The sequence below is a fragment of the Numenius arquata genome, chromosome 10 (genome assembly GCF_964106895.1).
Source record: "Numenius arquata chromosome 10, bNumArq3.hap1.1, whole genome shotgun sequence".
Classification (NCBI taxonomy): Eukaryota; Metazoa; Chordata; class Aves; order Charadriiformes; family Scolopacidae; genus Numenius; species Numenius arquata.
Genome location: NC_133585.1, coordinates 23,648,904 through 23,668,207, shown reverse-complemented (window position 1 = coordinate 23,668,207; position 19,304 = coordinate 23,648,904). Strand labels below are relative to the sequence as shown.

At 39.0% G+C, this 19,304-nt stretch overlaps 1 protein-coding gene across 1 annotated transcript in view; it reads left to right on the top strand.

The window, feature by feature from the left end:
* PTPN13 (protein tyrosine phosphatase non-receptor type 13) overlaps window positions 1-18,692 on the top strand; it is a 104,161-nt gene extending 85,469 nt beyond the window's left edge. The window contains exons 30-47 of the mRNA XM_074154257.1: window positions 36-397; window positions 599-773; window positions 2,119-2,277; window positions 4,033-4,204; window positions 4,316-4,526; window positions 5,443-5,513; window positions 7,187-7,248; window positions 7,939-8,095; window positions 8,420-8,596; window positions 10,374-10,456; window positions 11,688-11,743; window positions 12,524-12,627; window positions 13,758-13,906; window positions 14,487-14,577; window positions 15,288-15,625; window positions 16,186-16,401; window positions 17,514-17,576; window positions 18,612-18,692. Of these exons, the coding sequence (XP_074010358.1) occupies window positions 36-397; window positions 599-773; window positions 2,119-2,277; window positions 4,033-4,204; window positions 4,316-4,526; window positions 5,443-5,513; window positions 7,187-7,248; window positions 7,939-8,095; window positions 8,420-8,596; window positions 10,374-10,456; window positions 11,688-11,743; window positions 12,524-12,627; window positions 13,758-13,906; window positions 14,487-14,577; window positions 15,288-15,625; window positions 16,186-16,401; window positions 17,514-17,576; window positions 18,612-18,692 (2,727 nt within the window). The remainder of the gene's footprint in view (window positions 1-35; window positions 398-598; window positions 774-2,118; window positions 2,278-4,032; window positions 4,205-4,315; window positions 4,527-5,442; window positions 5,514-7,186; window positions 7,249-7,938; window positions 8,096-8,419; window positions 8,597-10,373; window positions 10,457-11,687; window positions 11,744-12,523; window positions 12,628-13,757; window positions 13,907-14,486; window positions 14,578-15,287; window positions 15,626-16,185; window positions 16,402-17,513; window positions 17,577-18,611) is intronic.
* Window positions 18,693-19,304: the final 612 nt, after the last annotated feature.

Genomic DNA, 19,304 nt, shown 5'->3' with positions numbered 1-19,304 from the left:
GAGTTTGATGACTTAAATGTCCTTGCTCTCTGTAGACTCCCATCCATTCACCCCCACAAGTATTTCCAGATGTCAACAGAGAAGTTTTTGGTCCATCAAATGCAGAGCAAGGTGACAGCTCAGATGAAAATGAAACTGCTGATCTGAGCAAGAAAAGGCTGAAATCTCCGTCTAGAAGAGACAGTTACAGTGACAGCAGCAGGAGTGGTGATGAGGAGGTGATAGACTCGCCAGCACAGGTGGGCCTTGGCTGGAGTTCTGCGCTATACCAAACTTCAGATGAAGCTATGACACAGGCACGCAGTCAGTGTGAGGCATATGGTGGTCAGGAGGAGGCTGTGCGCACCATCTTATATTCTGATCAAGAGACTCCTAGCAAGTCAGAGCTTGAGGACAGGTATGCTGTTTATAACGATCCTCATAATACTGCAGAAGGTGTTTACAAAAATAATTAAACCTATTCATAGAAATACTTTTTTTATTTTGCTTTTTAGATCTGCATAAAGTCAATATTGGCCCATATATTCATTTATGGGTGACAGCCACATTGTACAACCTGATCCTTTTTTTTTTTTTTTTTTTGCTTATTTATCTGTAGTGATCTGCCATTGGACTTGCCCTTGATCCCAACCTGTAGAACTGTTCCTGATGTTACCACATCCGTTTTAATAAATGACTGTTTCGCTACTCCTGCTTCTGAGTTGACTCCGCACCTGGAAGGAATGGATTCATTACTCAGCCAGTTGGAAAAAAACGCTGAAGAATATGAGCCAGTAATTTACTATTTCTGTCTTTCAGTAGCATAAATGTACCTACTGTTGTGGCCAACTGGAAGTTGTTTTAGCCATGGTATTGAGAGTGGCTGGATAGAAGTTAGGCGTATTAATTTACAAATGGGATAGTTGTAGGTTTTACTTGGGGTATGGGTTATAACTTGGGTGTGTGTGTTATGCATGGCACACACACACGTGCCGTTTGTAACCAGTGAACGGCAGCTCCTCATACAAATGTCTGAGGCGTTTTATGTCAGGGCTCTTGAGGAGTTGATCTGTTTCTCTTTGTGACTGTGGAGTCATGCGTGTGTATGTAGGTAGGTGTGTATATGTCTATCTCATGTGACATTTTAGCCTGGAAAACTTGGCATGAAATGTTTACCTACCTCTAAACCCATGTACTCAGAGGAAGCTTAAGTGGCAGACATCTTGCTTCTGCCCTGTTAGTTTTCTTTGTGGTTGTTCAGAGATCAGAGGATAAATCAGGGCAGAAGGGACATCAGGAGGCCCTGTTCTTTGCTTCGTTTGTATCTATGAATCCCAAAGACTTTCTGCTCTGCTGCAAAATGCAGCATACTTTTGAGACCCTTCTGAGATAGCTTCTTGCCACCCCAGAAATATGTTGTGTATCAGAAGGGACTTCTGCTTCTGCATCCTCACATAATCTAGTCATAGATTGAAAAATATGGAAATTGAGCTTTGATATGTCTGAATAGTGAGGGTCTTTCACGTTACAAAGCTATTCTAGCCCCTACTCCAGTTTGAGAAGAAGCAAGCTGTCCTTTTCATAGTCCCTTCTTCAGAAGTTTTTCTCAAACCTTCCTGGTGCTCTGAGTCTCTGTGCAGATGAGGCAGACCTGTATCTTTCAAATCAAAATTCATGCAAATTAAAATAGGCAAAACATGTCCATGTGTTCTGTTCCAAAATCAGCTATGGTATTGTATCTCCCTGTAGGAAGATACTTTCACCTGCTTTCTTGAGTTGAATAATTCCTGATGAGTTGTCTTATTTGAAAAATACAGAGCCTTTTTTATATATGGCAGCTAGTTGAGGGTAAAGTAAGGTGACAGTTTTGGTATACGCCTTTGCAATTTTATTTAGATCATAGGCCTTTGGCCCAAGGTTAACTCCATGCAAAACAGTAGTCCATCTGAATTTGTTAGCTGCTTGAAGCAAGCACCTCTAAGCTGAGCCTTCTAAGACATGTCTTGGTACTGTCCATGCTTGTGTTCCACTTAAACCAATAGGTAAATCAGTTGTCTGTGTCTAACTGTCTTAAATTCAGTAGAGCATTCAAATTTCTTCTGTTTGTCTGTTTTGTAAAGTACTATGTTCTTTCCTTAGGAGGTGGAGCTCCGAGTCACCATGACAAAGTCAGAAAAGGGTAGTCTGGGTTTTACAGTGACCAAAGGCAATGATAACATTGGCTGCTACATTCACGACATTGTTCAGGATCCTGCCAAAAGTGATGGGAGGCTACAACCTGGAGACCGACTGATAAAAGTGAGAGAATTAATTTTCAGATACAGGGATTGCATGAATAGCACAACATTGAGTAAAGAAAAAAAGCCAACTCTGTTGTGGGCCTAAGTAAATGTGGTTAAGGAACAAAAGCATGCACCTTCAAGAGGCATAATTTGATAACACTTAAACAAAAGAAGTGTAAGTATAAAAGCATGTGAGAAGATTGCTGAAGGGAGTTATGGTTATGTCCCACAGTTTAGCATGTGTGCAACGACTATTCATGATGGCAAAAAATGGATTAAAGAGAAAAGCATTCATTGATTAAATAAGGTGGTTGCTCAGATATATGGAGGAGTTGCTGGTCAAATATATCTATGGCTGGCATGTTTTTAGGAAATAATTTTAAGAGAAGAGACTTGCTGTAGAAGAGTTTACCAGGTACATACCACGTAGTACAGATGTTCATCGTAGAATCATAAAATAGTTTGGGTTGGAAGGGACCTTTAAAAGTCATCTAGTCCAGCCCCTCTGCAATGAGCCGGGGCATCTTCAACTCGATCAGGTTACTCAGAGCTAGGTCCAACCTGACCTTAAATGTTTCCAAGCATGGGGCATCTACCGCCTCTCTGGGCAGCCTGTTCCAGTGTTTGACCACCCTCATTGTGAAAAATGTCTCCCTTATACCTAGTCTAAATCTTCCCTCTTTTAGTTTTAAACCATTACCCCTTGTCTTATCACAACAGACTCTACTAAAAAGTTTTTCCCTGTCTTAACAAGCCCCCTTTAAGTATTGAAAGGCCACAATAAGGTCCCTCCAGAGCCTTCTCTTCTCCAGGCTAAACAACCCAGACTCTCTCAGCCTGTCCTCATAGGAGAGGTCTTCCATCCCTCTGATCGTTTTTGTGGCCCTCCTCTGGGCACATTCCAACAGGTTCATGTCCTTCTTATGTTGAGGACTCCAGAGCTGGACACAGTACTCCAGGTGGGGTCTCACCAGAGTGGAGTAGAGGGGCAGAATCATCTCTCTTGCCCTGCTGGCCACGCTTCTTTTGATGCAGCCCAGGATATGGTTGGCCTTCTGGGCTGCCAGCTTGTGTCCAGCTTTTCATCCACCAAATACCCTCAAGTCCTTCTCAGTAGGGCTACTCTTAATCTCTTCATCCCCCAGCCTGTGTTGATACCAGGGGTTGCCCTGACCCATGTGGAGGACCCTGTACTTGGCCTTGTTTGAACCTCATGAGGTTCATGTGGGCGAACTTCTCAAGTTTGTCCAGGTCCCTCTGAATGGCATCCTGTCCCTTACAGTATTAGTTTCTGATTGACAAAAAACTTGCATTTAGGTTTGCAGGGACTGTGAGCAATAGTGACAAAGTGCATTGCACAGAGCACGTGTGTGTCATTGCTAGATCAGGACACTGAAGCACTGCTGAATGCTATTAAACCTTAATAAAGTTAGGCAAATACAAGTCAAATTAAATTAAGTTGTGAGTCAGTCTTTGAGGTTTTTGTCTATGCAATCATAGCATTCTAAGTTTTTAAATAGGAACAGTAAAATAATGTACTTCAGATTGTTTAATATTTTGACGTTTGGACTGTAAACTTGTGTCTTCACTTTTATGTGTTACTTTTATGTGTTCTGTCTCCTTGGGTAAGTATGATGAACTGCAGTAAAGCATCTGTTGTTTTGTCCTTTAATGTCAAATGTCAACAATAGGAACAATAAATGTTTGTGCAGTAGTGCTAGCCGTTTTACTTAGAACCTAACAAGGGCATCTCTTGCTTTTATTTTTGCAGGTTAATGACATTGATGTCACTAACATGAGTCATACTGAAGCAGTAAACTTTCTCCGTGCTGCCCCAAAGACTGTCAAATTAGTGCTAGGGCGTGTTTTGGAGTTACCCAAGATGCCAGTGTTGCCTCATTTACTGCCTGATATTACACTAACGTGCCATAAGGAGGAGCTAGGTAACACAGAAGTAGACTACTTTTTGCTCTAAAGTGAAATTTTTCCCTTCAGTTACAAAGAAAGTACTTGATTATTTTATTATTTTTTTCCTCTCCCTTTTTCCTGCAAAGGTTTGTTGTTATCAGGAGGCCATGACAGCCTTTACCAAGTTGTGTATATTAGTGACATTCTCCCCAGATCGGTTGCTGCCAGAGAGGAGAGTCTCCGTGCACTAGATATTATCCATTATATTAATGGAGTAAGCACACAGGGAATGACTCTGAGAGAAGCCAAAAGAATGCTGGAAACATACCTTCCAAAAGTAGTGCTCAAAGCAACCAGGTATATTCTGGAAGCAAATGCTTCCCTGTACTTTGTGTTTTTCTCGCATGATTGTATGAAAGGTAAAAACGTGTTTCTGGTATGACAACTAATTCACCAGAGCAGTACTACCTAGCGTGTTATTGAGGGCTGATGCCACAAAAAGGGTCTGTATATACACAGCTTTTGTGCTTCAGTGGAGCAGAAGGGTCCTTGGTACTTGCTGTGCTTTGTGTTTCTTGGGAAGACAAGGCTGTGTCCAGCTATGAAGTGCAAATGTTCAAAATATGACACAGGTTATTTAAATACCATTACTCTTTTTTCTTAAAATTGCTACTGAGTGTTCTATAATCATAAAAAGAAGATAAAATGTTGTTTCATGCTTAAGTAGTTCCACTGTCACATGGATGTCTCAGCACACTGGTGAATATCAAAACTTTAGGGCACAGATCCTAGTGTGCCATTGTATTTTCACTGATCCCTGCTGCTTCTTTTGTGGCAACAGAGCAGTCTAAAAAACTCTCCAGATTACTCTGTGTCAATGTTTGCCTGGGACTGAAACATTTACTTAATTTTTGAAGTCTTCCAGCCATGCCTGTGATTCTTTGCTTCCTTTCTCTCTTTCTTCTTCCCACTCCATTTTATCCCAGAAGGGGAAGAAGTTGCAAAGTCCTGAGGCTGCAAGGTCTTATCTTTTTGTCAGAATCTAGAAGGAAAGTCCAGCTCTAACAAACTCTGGTGCACCTTGAAGTAGGACCTAACCTAACTACGAGTGCTTAATTTCTCTCATTGAATATTTTAAGTATTCCAAAACTGTTGTACTAGAAAGCCTGATTAGCAGTTTTACTAACAGCACATATTTACATCAATATCTGATGATTACCATGATTTATTTATTTTTTTTAATAAAAATTTCTGTAAACATTTCTTTTCATAGAGATGGTCATGCAGTGTTTCCAAAATCCAAAAGCCCCGATAACTCAAATCCATGGCCAAGGAAAGCTAATGGTAAGATTTTACTTACTGCAAGTGAAATGCACGTTTATAAAAATGAAGGAACTGATATGGGCCTTAAGATCCCATCCGTGCCCAGTGGCAGTAGAACTCTACTTACTGAGATTAGCTCCAAGGTGTTTGCTTGATCTTTCTTTTAAAAGCTCCATGAAAAGAGATTAAGCAATAGTCTCTTTATGATTCCATTTCTCTTGTAGTTTAGAAATTCTCTCTAATATCAACCCTATGTCTTTCAAGGAGTAAAAAAAAAAAAACAAACAAAAAAAAAAAAAACAAAAAAACCCCAAACAACCAAAAAAACCCAAGCAATCGATTATCGTCATCATTGTAATTGTTATTAATTATGTTGTTGTTTCCTCTGATCGGGCATAAAAATGCCAATTTGTTATATTTGAAAGGGCTTCAGGTCTCCTGTTAGACTTCTCTTTTTCAAGACCAAAGGAGCCCAAATTGATTTTATTGCTCCCTTCCAGTTTGTTTACATCTCTGTTTTCCTCTTCACATGTGGTGCTTCTGGTCACACATATGGCATTGGGTGAGGCTCACCAGTGCCAACAGACAGGAAGATTTATTTCCAGGGTTATATAGACAGCATTCCTGTTAATACATCCTGAGTGAGATTAACAACTTCTTGCTAAATGGTTCCTTGCTTACTCGTGTAGACTCAGGATCCTCTACCACCTGCATTTGCTTTTATGCAGAGCAACTCTCTCTGTGGTTACTTAGCATCTTAAGCATTTGCTTTTTCTTTGAAATGTGCCACTTTGCATTTGTCTTGATTTATCATAGTCTAGTTTTTCACGCTTCCTTTAATGTGTCTAAATAACTGAGTATTGATCTTGCCTAATAAAATTATTGCAACTCCTACAGTTTAGTGTTACTTACATATTTTCCAAGTATGCTACACATTTTGTTTCAAAAAGCTTAGTCAGATATTCATTAGGAACAAGCCCTGTAACCAAATTTTGGAAGACCTCACTTAAAATTCTCTTCCTGTAGATGACTTGTCATGCGTAGGTCATGACAAGATATAAGGTTACTCTCAGCCTTCAGTTATTTTATCTACAAGTTTCCTCATTTGTAAAAACAATGTATATGAAAATCCAGAACTTCACTAGTAGCTGGGTATACAGCAACTACTAGTTCTGCTTTGTCTCTTTATTATGCTACTAATAGCATAATAGCACCACCACTAGGTGGTGGTCTCTGGTGTCATAGTATCACTCTTTTCTTTACCAAAAAGGGAAAGGTACCTCAGAACAAAGACCCAAATGTCAGATGATGATTCAAAAAAAAAAGTTAGTGCCAAGTGATTGCGGGGTTGTATTTTGTACATATCAAGGGAAAGGGAATCATGCCCTGTTTCCCAAAGGCACATGTATGTTGTTGAGCTATTTAGCAACATTCTCTTTGCTTAGAGTTTGTTACTTGTGTTAGTGTTCATGCTTCATGATCCTATTTAATGTAACATTCAAAAAGCCATTATAAAGTAGTCCATCAGACGTGAGTTTGGCAATGCCCAGTAACCAGGAAGGCAGAAATGTTACTCATATTATAACATAATATTAAATACCTTGTTTCTTTTATAAAAATGATTGATGAAGGCTAATTTAATTTCTGTGAAAAAGTTGCTGTGAAGTTGCTGGGTTTTTCCTATTTTTGTTTAGGCTGTTCCTGTGATGACCCCTGTGACAAAACAGAAAATAAAACTGATGCTTGCGGGCCCAAGGTAAGTATTCCTCCATTGTGCCTATTATCATTAACCATAGAAAAGAATCTACTTTACACACTTTTTTAAAGTAAAAAAATAAATTAAACAATCCTTTAATGAAAGTATGCAAACCCACTGTTGTCACTTGATGTGAATAAGCAGTCATCATAATAAATATGTAGGTTTTTTTAATTGATCTTCTCTTTTTTGGGAGCTGCTTTATCAAAAGACGAATGGTCTTATGAGAAGGATGCAAGGCTGTGACCCGGAAAACTCCATTCTCTTCACAGTTTCTGTAGATGCTTGCATGTTACATTTACTAGATGATTTTCTTTCTTTTTTTTCCCCCCGCTTTGTGTTTTCTGAGAAATGGCGTGTTGTGGAACCAAAAAGTATCGAAGACTACGTATGTTTTATAGAGGTTATAATAATGTTAAATATTATATGTTCTGTGGTAGTAGTTGCTTCTTCATCACCATGTGTTCTTAGTTGCTTTAAGTCTCTTTTATTTGCTCTCTTCATGTGAAACTTCTAACATACCTAAAAGCTGCCCACCCAACACCCAGCTATCTCAGATGAGAATACGATATGAATAGGGTTTTTTATTTGTTGCTAAGTAGAGCAATGAACTTTTTAAGGGTTGCTTGCTGCTTCAACCAACTGCCAGACTCTTTAATAGTTAATTTGTACTGTTCTTCGCTTTCTTAGGTAAATGGCAATAGCATCCTAGGATCTTCTCAGGCAAATACAGAAAACAGTATCCATCATGCAGAAGGACTAATGAATCTCTCAGGATCTGGAGATGCACTTTCCTTTGGCTTTTCCAATCGTATGTTGGAATTTTCTAAACACAGTGACAAATCAGGTAAGAGGAGGTAAGATGGGGGACAGCATTATTCTTTAGTGTCCAAGTACAAGAGAATCAAGGCATTGTTGAATAGGCTGAAATAAGTCAATATTAGGTGGATAGTCAATTTTAGAAGATAATCTCCAAGTAGCGTACTGTGCTTTAGAGGAGTTTGTTGATGTTGGAAGTAGATTTATGGAAATTGAATTCTGTGCTAGAGAGAAATGAAGAAAAGCCATGGGAACAGCTGGAAATAATGCCACGGTGTCTGCCCCTTTAATTTTTTTCCCCTAAAACATCTTATATTGGGAAAAGTTGTCATTTTGTACTATTTCTCTTTAGAAACAGAGGTTCCAGATGATGAGTATTATGATGAGGATGATCACAATGAAGTTGTCCAGTATCTGTTGGATGTTGTAGATGAGGAAGCCCAGAATCTTTTAAATCATAATAATGCAACTTCAGAGACTCAGAGTCTTCTACGTCTCAAGAAGGCTGCATCAAAGGATCACCTGCCAGGTAACATGAGCCATTAAAAAAGCGTAGCATTAAAGCAAAATGCTCCTTGAAACAAGGTGCCAAGGAAGCAATTGATTTGGCAAGAAGGAGAGTTGGCATTGAATTGATGTGTGAACTGAAATTTTCCCAAGTAAAACACAGACAAATGTTTCCTGATTCCAGTGAACTTCAGATGCAATTTAATAAGTCACGTTCTGGTTTGATAAATCTGTATTAAGTAATCTGGAAAAATGAATCCCATTCTGGAATCATCTCTAGAGAAGCATTCATGTTGATGTACCTGGTCATGCAGCTACAGTCATGTTGAAATGCTTAAACGTTTCATTGATTGCAGATTGCACACCTTGGAAATCTGTTGAGATTTCTCAAAACTAAACAATCTGCCAATCTCCTTTATCTCTTTTAGAAAAACTTTTTTTCGATACCTGCTTCTGTCTGTACACCTTTCTTTTCCTTTGTTCCATCTCTTCAGCTCTGGTTGTTTTTAACTGAAACCTAGTGTGGAATATTATTTGTAGTTCGTTTGTGGTGTCACACTATGTATATATGCTCCAAAAGTTCAGCTGCTCCTGTAGAGGTTCCTTCTAGAACACCTTCCAAATTTATAATTATTTCAGCTATTTTGCTGCTCTTCAAGTTCATTGGGTTATTGGCATTGGTCATTACATTAGCAATGGCTGTGCCAGTACCTTAGCTGAAGAATTTAATTGGAGCTCTGTTACTTCCAATTTCTTGTGGGTAGGATGTGGCCTTTGCAACTGAAGGTGAATAGATTCCATAAGATACAGCAGCAGGGAACTACTGTAGTAGACAGATACAAGTGGCTTTAACTAGGTCTTGTTAATACAAAGAGCAGGTAGAATCCTGGTTTAGATCTACTGCTGGTCTAAATATAGCTGAATTGCAGAAACACTACGGACATGGGAATCTGATAACTTACTAGCAGTACCCTGTCCATCCATTATGCTGTGGCATAGATACTCTGTTAGCTATGCAAACAACCTCACATGTAATGACAGCTCTTCCAGTTAAAAAAGAAACGAGCCTAAAGTCTGATTATTCTATATATTAAGGGTAGCAAAGGGACTTAGAAGATGTTTCTTAGCAGGAGCAGGGCAGTGATGGTGCCTCTGTACTGGGCACTGATGAGGCCTCACCTCCAGTGCTGTGTTCAGTTCTGGGCCCCTCACCACAAGAAGGACATTGGGCTGCTGGAGCGTGTCCAGAGGAGAGCCACCAAGCTGGTGAGGGGTCTGGAGAACAAGTCATACGAGGAGAGGCTGAGGGAACTGGGCATGTTTAGTTTGGAGAAGAGGAGGCTGAGGGGAGGCCTCATTGTCCTCTACAACTCCCTGAAAGGACGGTGTAGAGAGGTGGGTGTTGGCCTCTTCTCCCAAGGGAAAAATGACAGGAGCAGAGGAAATGGTCTGAAGTTGTGGCAGGGGAGGTTTAGATTAGATATTAGGAAGAATGACTTTACTGAGAGGGTGGTCAGGCACTGGAACGGCCTGCCCAGGGAGGTGGTGGAGTCACCATCTTGACCCTGTGCACTTCAGGGCATGCTCTAGTGGCATGGTCTATTGTAGGGGTTTTTTGTGTGTGTATGGTTGGACTTGGTGATCTCAGAGGTCCTTTCCAACCATGAGGAGTCTGTGATTCTGGCGCCTGTATTCCCTGTGTAGTGCCAGACAGGTGTAATGGGATGCACATCTGAGAAGGTGACTCATGGGCATCTTTGGGTCTGTTTATGCTCTATCTCCTGATTTCCCTGTTCCAGTAGAGATGAATGGAAAGCTGACGGAAGATAAGTCTGAAGACACAGACTGTGATGGGTCATCTTTACCTGAAGATTTTTCAGAGGTGGGATGGCAATAAACTGGCAGACGTTTGTCTGCTGATTTTGCTTTCTCAGACACTTTTTCAATTTATTATTTGCTTTATTGGCATAGAACTTGTGGAAATAACTTTACATGTCTTTTAAATGAAAACATCTTTGTTGGTAGTAGCTGTAAATGGTGTACAAACATTTATTTTTTAAATATTGTATGATTATTGTATCATAAATCAGCTGCGTAAGATGACAAAGCATAGAGTTATTTTACACTGTTCCTCATATAAAGCTGAACAGTTTTTCTCGAAAACGGTGATAATAAACTACTGTGTAAATGTTATTTCAGGCATTTAATCTAAAAGATTTCCCTAATTCCTGCTCAAAGAAGGGAAGCAGTCCCAATGAGTACTGTGGAGACTTAACTGTCTGAAATGTAAATTTGAGATTTCTCTTCCTCCTACTTTTTGCTAGGATACGTGCATTAACTTGAACAACTTCTATATGTGGTTTACCCTACATTATTGCATGTCCTGTTTTATATCAGTCACTGGATGCCCAGATTTTGTCTCATATTTCAAATCAGCAGAACTCTGTCTATGCAGCACATCCTGACTGTTGCAGCTTTCTGTCCATTAGTAGAGCTGAGAGTAAAATCAGGAATCTGGCTCTGTGTCAGCATGCTCTAGGAGATCCACAAGTAAAATTCTCCGAGTATGGTAGTAGACGCTTGCAAGCTGGCCTAATAAGTATAAGTATCTTTGTAAATAAAGTAGAGCTTTTCTTGAAAGGAGGATTGAAATGCCACCTTCTCTACTGAGTCTTCGTCATCTGAGGAAGGCGTATGTAGGAGTACCTGTCGTTTAGAGGTAAAGCCCTGTTCTATATAGCAATGGTGGCTTGACAGGAGGCAAAAGTTTTTACTGTCAAACTTACCTCATGAAAGGTTTCGAAGTATTAGAAACACAGAAAGTCAACTGGGGAAAATTTAGGTGGCTCTACTGCTGCTGTGAGTCAGGAATGATTTTCAGATAGCTTCTTGGCCTTGTTACAGTAGAGTCTCTTTCCAAGTGCTCAGTGTTCTTGTCCTCTGTTTTTTTGGGTTAATAAGGTGTCTAAAAGAGTAGAGTCTTTCATTGTGTGCTGCTTTGAACTTAGTACCCTTCAGAAATAGTCCCTGTAATTGTTAATTGTTTAAAATCTACAGCGGGTGAGTGTTATAACTATGTCCTTTGATGTGTTTTGACATATTTCTTCCACTAGCCGACACACATAAATGGGTGTGAAGACGATTGTGAAGTAAAAGCTATGCCAGAAGGGTAAGATTTCTTTTCTAGTCTTGCTTGAAAGCAAACCTGTGAAGTCTCAAACTCTGAAGAGGAATATGTTAGAATGAGATTAAAAAAAACAAATAAAACCAACCACCCCCAAACCAAACCCAATAAAATATCTGGGCAATGTCTTGTTGAATTGCTCTCTGTCTATTCTTGTTATTTAAAAGGTAATAATTTGCCTGAATACTATCCAGCTTTATGTGGTTTACTATGCCCTAGTTTTATTTGTTCCTTTGATATGTGGTTATAACAAGTAACTGGACTGTGTTCAAATGGCTCAAAAAAAAAAAAAATCAAACTTCTTTTTACGTTTTGATAAAGTTTCTGGGAAGTTTCGGGTTGAGACTTGGCACAAGCAGTGACATTATGACCTAAAATACTTCATACATTTATCACCATCTTCGACAAAGCTAGAAAACTTGCAATTTAGATACTCTAGTGAATAGGTAGTGAATTATGTGAATAGTACAAATCTGCTATTGGATGTTATTTGACTGCTTAGCCCTTGAAAAGTAATTGCAGTGATAGTTATTACTATATCTTTTTCCACTTTTACCTGTCTCTTTTTCCACTGTTACCTTTTTCAAATCTCTGCTGGGGATTTAAGAAAGGAAAAAAAGTGGGGTTTTTTGAGATTGCTGGTATGGATCCAGTCCAGAGATACTTGTAGCTATAAATTACTTTCTGGCCATTTTTTTCTAAGATTGCAAGTGTGTTGGTTATTTCTAGGTGTTCTTTCTTATTCCATACCTCTTCCTCTTATAGATCTTCTCCACAACCTCCCTTGAGCCAAGCAGACGAAGATGAAATAACATGGGGAAGTGATGAACTGCCAATTGAATCAGTTGTCCAGGAACGTGTAAATAAAGGCAAGAACTTTAACAAATAATCAGTGAAAACTGAGGGTCACGTTAAATAGACAAAATGTCAGAAGTTAATTTTAAAATATGCATATGTTTTGAGGGTGTAATGACAGATATATCATGGGAAATCTAACAGCTCAGCAACCCACTGGAAAGGATCTTTACGGCTTTGTGAAATAAATGTGTGAGAGTTAATAGGAACAATATTGGCAATGTTGTGTTTGTAGTTGTAGTAGAGTTGAAACCAGCTGAGATGCTCTCTTCCATAATATGTCTGACAAAAGCTGTAACAATATAGATATTTAACCGTGATCAGATAGATAGATTATCTTCTTCACATAGCACTCCATGCTCATCTTAGGTAGTATTTTGTCGTTATCTTGACTCTCAGTCTCCCACTGCTGCTCAGCGTGGTAGAGTGGAACACTACTCAATTTGACCTGTTTGGCAGAATCTAGTCTTAACTTGTTGAGATAACATAACAAATGTCAGTTCCTGAAATTCATATACAGCAGCCTTTTGTCTGCATTCATTAAAAGAAAAGAGTAATCCACGTAAAGCTTTAGATTTAGGACACTTTTAATTGTGATACCAGAGAGACTCTTGGTTTCTTAATTTTGCTGTGCTGCAGAGAAGCAGTGAGGCCTGATCAGAAGGAAGCTTTATTGAAAAAAAGAAGATAGTTTTTAACACATCTTATGATTACCAGTTGAAAAGCATATTAAGTGTAAATGCTAAAAACAAAGGCACAGGCTGTGATGTTTAAGTGGAGAGGTCTGAGTTCACCCCTGTGTGCATTCATCAATTTTGTAGGTTATTATGTAAAGAACTTAGATACAAAATGTATTTGAAGCTTGTTTCAGTGTATTTATTGGAAGTTCAGGAAAATACTCCCTTTGGTTCCTGGATTCGTCAAAGCTGATTTTGTGCCCTATTCATTTTGTTAATTTGTTTTTGCCTGTCAAACTGAGAGGTTTGTATTCTCTCTGCTGTATGGAGGCATTCTAGAGAAAACAGGTAATACAGTGGGGAACAGCAACAAGGAAATCCAACATTACACTACAGTTTATGTTTCCATAGTTTTAGCTATTTATTGATTTATATAAAATAAATAAATAGTCTTGTTCTTCTGCTAGATTTCCCTTTAGTGACAAATGAAGAGATCTTTGCGCTCCCTACTGTGAATGTGATCCCTGGGGGCAAGTACTCAGGAGCCAAATTGAAGTCAGTGATCAGGATGTTGCGTGGATTGCTGGAACAGGGAGTCCCTTCTAAAGAGATTGAAGTGAGTAACTATTTGTTTCTTAAAGTCCTTTTTTCTCTTATGAAACGTTTAGAAATAGAATGGCTGGTTCATCACTGCCTTAAATACCACAGCTCTTTAATTTGCAGCTCTAAAGAGATGAAAAGACTTCTTTTACCAGAGACTTCTCTCCCTTCCCCACTAGCTACTGAGACATAAGATTGAACTGGGAACTCAATTCAAAAGTGTGTCTACATCATTCTTACTTCTGCTACATTACCAAGTGACTCTGACATTAACAGGCTAGACAGGGTAAATTAATGCTGTGAAATCTAGCAGCAGAACGTGAAAACAGCCTTTCCAAAGTTTTAAGTCAACCATGTTACACGATCTCTTTTTTGGGAGAATGAGGTAAAATATTTACCGGGTAATAGGCTTTTAAAATTTTGTTTCATTTTCTTAGCTATGTGAAATTAGATTCCTTCCTGTGACTGAATTATTTTGCATATCTTCATTAGGATTTTTTTAAACTTACTCTGTAAAAGACTTGGTTACATAACTGCTCTTAACAGTTGTTAACCATTCAGTGCTTTCTAATGCATGTATAATTGCTTCTTTACAGAACCTTCAGGAGTTAAAACCTTTGGATCAGTGTTTGATTGGACAAGCAAAGGAGAATAGGAAAAAGAACAGATATAAAAACATACTTCCTTGTAAGTCCTAACTAATCTGAAGTTCACTGTTGATATTTTGTTACGACCTGTATGGTCAGATGAATTGAATCAGAAGCAAGATAGTTTGATTCCCAATCCTAGTTCTGCTACCGAGTAGGGAAAAAACTAAATCTGCCACTCATTTTCTACACATCTAAAGCAAGCATTTATAAAGCAGTTTAAGATCGGTGAACAATAGACTATTGTAGTAGGTAGGGATGGATGTTCACAGATTCTTCAGTTGTTTCAGCAGATCCTATGTTTTAAATGACATATACATATAGAGCCAGACAAGGTTTTTTTCAGTTTTACCTATGTAAAATCAGAAAAACAGACATGTATACTATTGTCAGTAAATTACCTGCAAAAAAATTCTGTTTGTTAGGTGGGAGACGTGAGTAGAAGTGAGAACTGACAAAGGTTAGCTCTGAGTGAGAAATACGCAACCTCAGATTCAGAAATGCTGCAGTTCAAATTGCATATCCTGCCTGTCTGTAGATTTCTCCCCTAGCCATCTTCTTTATTCAAAGAGAAATACTGATTCATATCCTAAAGCAAGTATTGTAGTGATTTATTTTTTTAAAATAAGATCTGGAAGCATCTGAACTAAGTACTGTGTGAGTGTGTAACACTCAATGTCTCTTATTTTGTGATGGTCTAATTATGTGCACACATAACATTGAGGGTGTTTTGTTGTGTGGGGATTGCAGATGATACCACTAGAGTACCTCTTGGGATTGAAGGTGGATACATCAACGCCAGCTTCATTCGCATGCCAGTGGGCAATGAAGAGTTTGTTTATATTGCATGTCAAGGACCTCTCCCAACTACTGTAGCAGATTTCTGGCAAATGGTTTGGGAGCAAAACTGTACTGTGATTGCTATGATGACTCAGGAGGTGGAAGGAGAAAAGATAAAATGCCAGCGTTACTGGCCAGATGTACTCAATAAAACTACCATGATAAATGATAGACTACGGCTTGCTCTTGTAAGACTCCAGCAGCTGAAGGGCTTCATCATTAGAGTGCTGGAGCTAGAAGAGATCCAGGTAAGTGAATCTAATTCTGCATGCTGAGAAATCTTTTTTTTCAAGGATTTGGCATTTTTATCCTTATACTTCCAGCTTGTCTGCTTTCAGTCACAATGTCTACATCAAGAGGTAACCCAGGGCTGCTTCTCTTTACCCAGCAATCATTACTGAGCAATTACTCCTTGCTGCAGCTTGTGCTACTCTGTGACCCTTACAGGCAAAGGCAGTTGGGCCAGGAGATGATTTCATTATGCTAATGAGACTCTAAATTTTGGCTCCCTAAGTTGCCTTTGGTCACAGAAACACGTATAGGGATATGAAATTAACTAATAATTCAGTCTGACTGGTTCATTCCTTTGTGTGATCAGCTCAGTCTGCACAGTGAACGTTATACTATTCCATTACTTACTAGTTACTTTAAGTTTAGCTCATTGTTTCTCTCATTTTATTGAATTACAGAACAACTTCATTGGGCAAATCCCTCTCTTTTGAGACTATTTCCTTTGGGAATGTACCTTTTGTCTTTTTATTCTTCCCATGTGTTACACTTTGTTGTTATTGCTGTTTTTAAACCTCAGACAGGTGAAGTACGGCACATTTCCCATCTGAACTTCATTGCTTGGCCTGACCATGACACCCCTTCTCAACCAGATGACCTGCTTACTTTTATCTCCTACATGCGGCATGTCCACAAATCGGGACCTATCGTAACTCACTGCAGTGCAGGCATTGGACGATCAGGGACCCTTATCTGTCTAGATGTTGTTCTAGGGTTAATCAGCAGAGACCTCAATGTGAGTACCCAAGAGGATAGGCTAAGCTGTGCTTTTGACTTGCAGGAAATGTATTCCATTGGATCTATTCAATTTTAAACAATATGTCATGCTTTTGAAAGTAGCATGCTGTTGGCCATGACGTAATGAAACATAAATCAGGGTGTAAAACAGTAGTGCCTGTGAAATGTTTCTTTGTTGATGATCCCAGAGGTGAAGAGCTCTAACATCCACTGGTTCTCAGGTTAGCCCAGTGTCCTTTTTGTTGATACTTTAGCAATCCAACGTTGTTAGGTGTTGCTTGAGATAATCTAGGATACGCTGCAAGGACATCTCCTACCGTAGCAGACTTCTGGTGTATGGCTTGGGAACAACAGTGTGTTGCCGTGATGACTCAGGCAATTGAAGGAAAAGTTAAAATGCCTGCCTTACCTGGCTGGATATACTTAGTGCAACTATCCTGTTAAATGACATTAAGGCTGAGAATTGTGGCACTCAGAGATCCATGAACTGCTGGAGGGTAGCTAGAAGCCAACCAGAGTATCTGTTTAGGCAACTGAATCAAAACCCCAGTGTACAAACATCTCAGCTGGAGATGAAGGTGTGTAAATTAACTTTTCCAGCACAACCAGGGGTTTGTTTTCTGAGGTGATCCACAGGAGGGTACTAACTTCCTTATGCTTACGTCCTTCAGTGGCCTGGTGTGGCAAATCTTTTTGTGTATTTGTAGAGAAGATGAGCTATGTCACGCTTAGCTTGGCAGGGTATCTAGGCACTCATTAAACGTCCAGAACTTTATAGACCTGGGGAAATAAAAAGCATTTTGTTAGGTTGGCCCAAGGGACTCTATTTTCTGCACACTCAGCTCCCAGCAAGAGTAATCAAGAGAGCCAGTGCACAGAGAAAGACACCCTCCTTCTCTTGTTTTCTGATGTAGGAGTGCCACATCTGTGTTGCCCAGAGACAGCACATGCTGGTTATCTACCAGACAAGCATAGGATATAGTGAATTGTTATTTGTTTCACTAGTAAATGTTTAATGTACATACTTGGATTCCTTGGTTTGATGCTGGGGATGTCTCCTTTATATGCATGTATGTCTTTAAGTATTTAACTTGTTGTTTGTTTTGGTAGTTTGACATCTCAGACCTGGTGCGCACAATGCGTCTGCAGAGACATGGGATGGTTCAGACAGAGGTGAGTCTCTGGCTTCCCCAGGTATACGCGAAAGGAAGGGCACTGGAATTCTAACTCTGATGTGCCAGGAAACTTTCTGTTATGCACACGATGATTGTCTTTGTGCCCTCTAATGTAACACTCGTGTCATGAGAATTAAATCAGGTGCATACCAGTGAGTAGCAGTGTTATAAATGCATGCAATTTTTAACATGCTGTGCTAGTTTGATCTCTATTTAAAAAAAAAAAAAAATTGGGAGATTTTTCTTAAAAGCATGCGTTACAGAGGAAATCAGCTGAGCTTTTTTGGCTAAAAATTGCATTATAAACTGAAGCGAAGGCCTAACTGTAGCTGCTATGAATCATTGATACTACCACAGAGACATCTTGAAATCTCCTTTGGGGAAATTCAACCAAAAGTTAAATTAATGTTTTAGGAATAATCTAGATCTAGAGCTAATTAACTTTACCTTAGAGGTGTACATCACAAGGTCTTGTTAAAATCTGAACTTTTTCTTTGAATGTGAAGAAATTATCAAATCATAGTTTAAAGCAAACAAAAAACCCCACCCACAAAGAAACACCAAAAACCTAAAACCAAACCACAAAAGTAGGAGCCCCAGGTCACACCCCAAAAATGCATTAGCCCACACACATGTCACTGAGATTAAGATAAGAAGTCGCACTGTCATCTGAGTTCTGTATTATTTAGCATTGGATGCAAGACCTTGAAATTCACTTGCTGTCTTTGTTTCTACTCATATAAAGTACTTACCCTGCTTGAGGTGGTTTTGTTGTGAAAGGAGGATAATTGTCCTGTGTAAAAATACAGCTTTAGTGGCAGGGGAGTGTCTGTATTTGTTTTAAGTTGAGGTTGCATATTTCTCCGTTGTGGTTGGTTTTGTTTTGTGGGTTTTTGGGGGTTTTTTTTTATTATTTTGCTGTAGAAATAGTATTGAAATCAAGTGCTGTGCACCTGTGAGGTGCAGGTGAGAGAGAATTCCTTAGGTGGTGCAAACACTTCTCACATGTTCTGTGATTTCCTTTCCCTTGCAGGATCAGTACATTTTCTGCTATCAAGTTGTCCTTTATGTCCTGAATCATCTCCAATGTGAAGAACAACAGGGACGCAAATAAAATACTGAAGCTGAAGTACTTTTAAAATTAGGAAGCAAGGAGACGTAGAGGCTGTCATATGTTTTCTTTGTTCTGCCAATAGTTTTCCAGTCCCTTTCCTCAGTTGCTGTCAAATGTCTTTTAAGTCTCTCCATCATTCCATAAGGTATATAGTTATAAGGAAAAGGGATAGCTCATACAATACCACTAATGTCTTCAACCCCATGGACACATATGTGAGATTTTTGTGTAATGGTAAATAATATTTAATAAAGCTGCATTTTTTGCAGCTTCCTTAATATGTGATAAAATACTGAAATAAAAATATTTTAATTAAAAAAAAGTAAAGAAGAAGAAAAATATAATCTCAGTACTTCCTGCAGTTCTGCAACTGTTTTGGGGTATTTGTTTTTTACGGGGTCAGGGAGTGGGAGGGATGAAGCAATATTTTTATCCTGGAAAACTTTATTACTAAGATATTTTACTAGTCTCTTTTAAAAGCTTGTTTATGGCACAGAATTTTTTCCCTTTTAATACAGTTACAGCTATTTTATAGAGGGTACCTTGAAATCAGCATTTAAGCTTTAAGAGATGCCTGTTAGCATAAGGATAGTAGTGAATGTTTACTGTAAT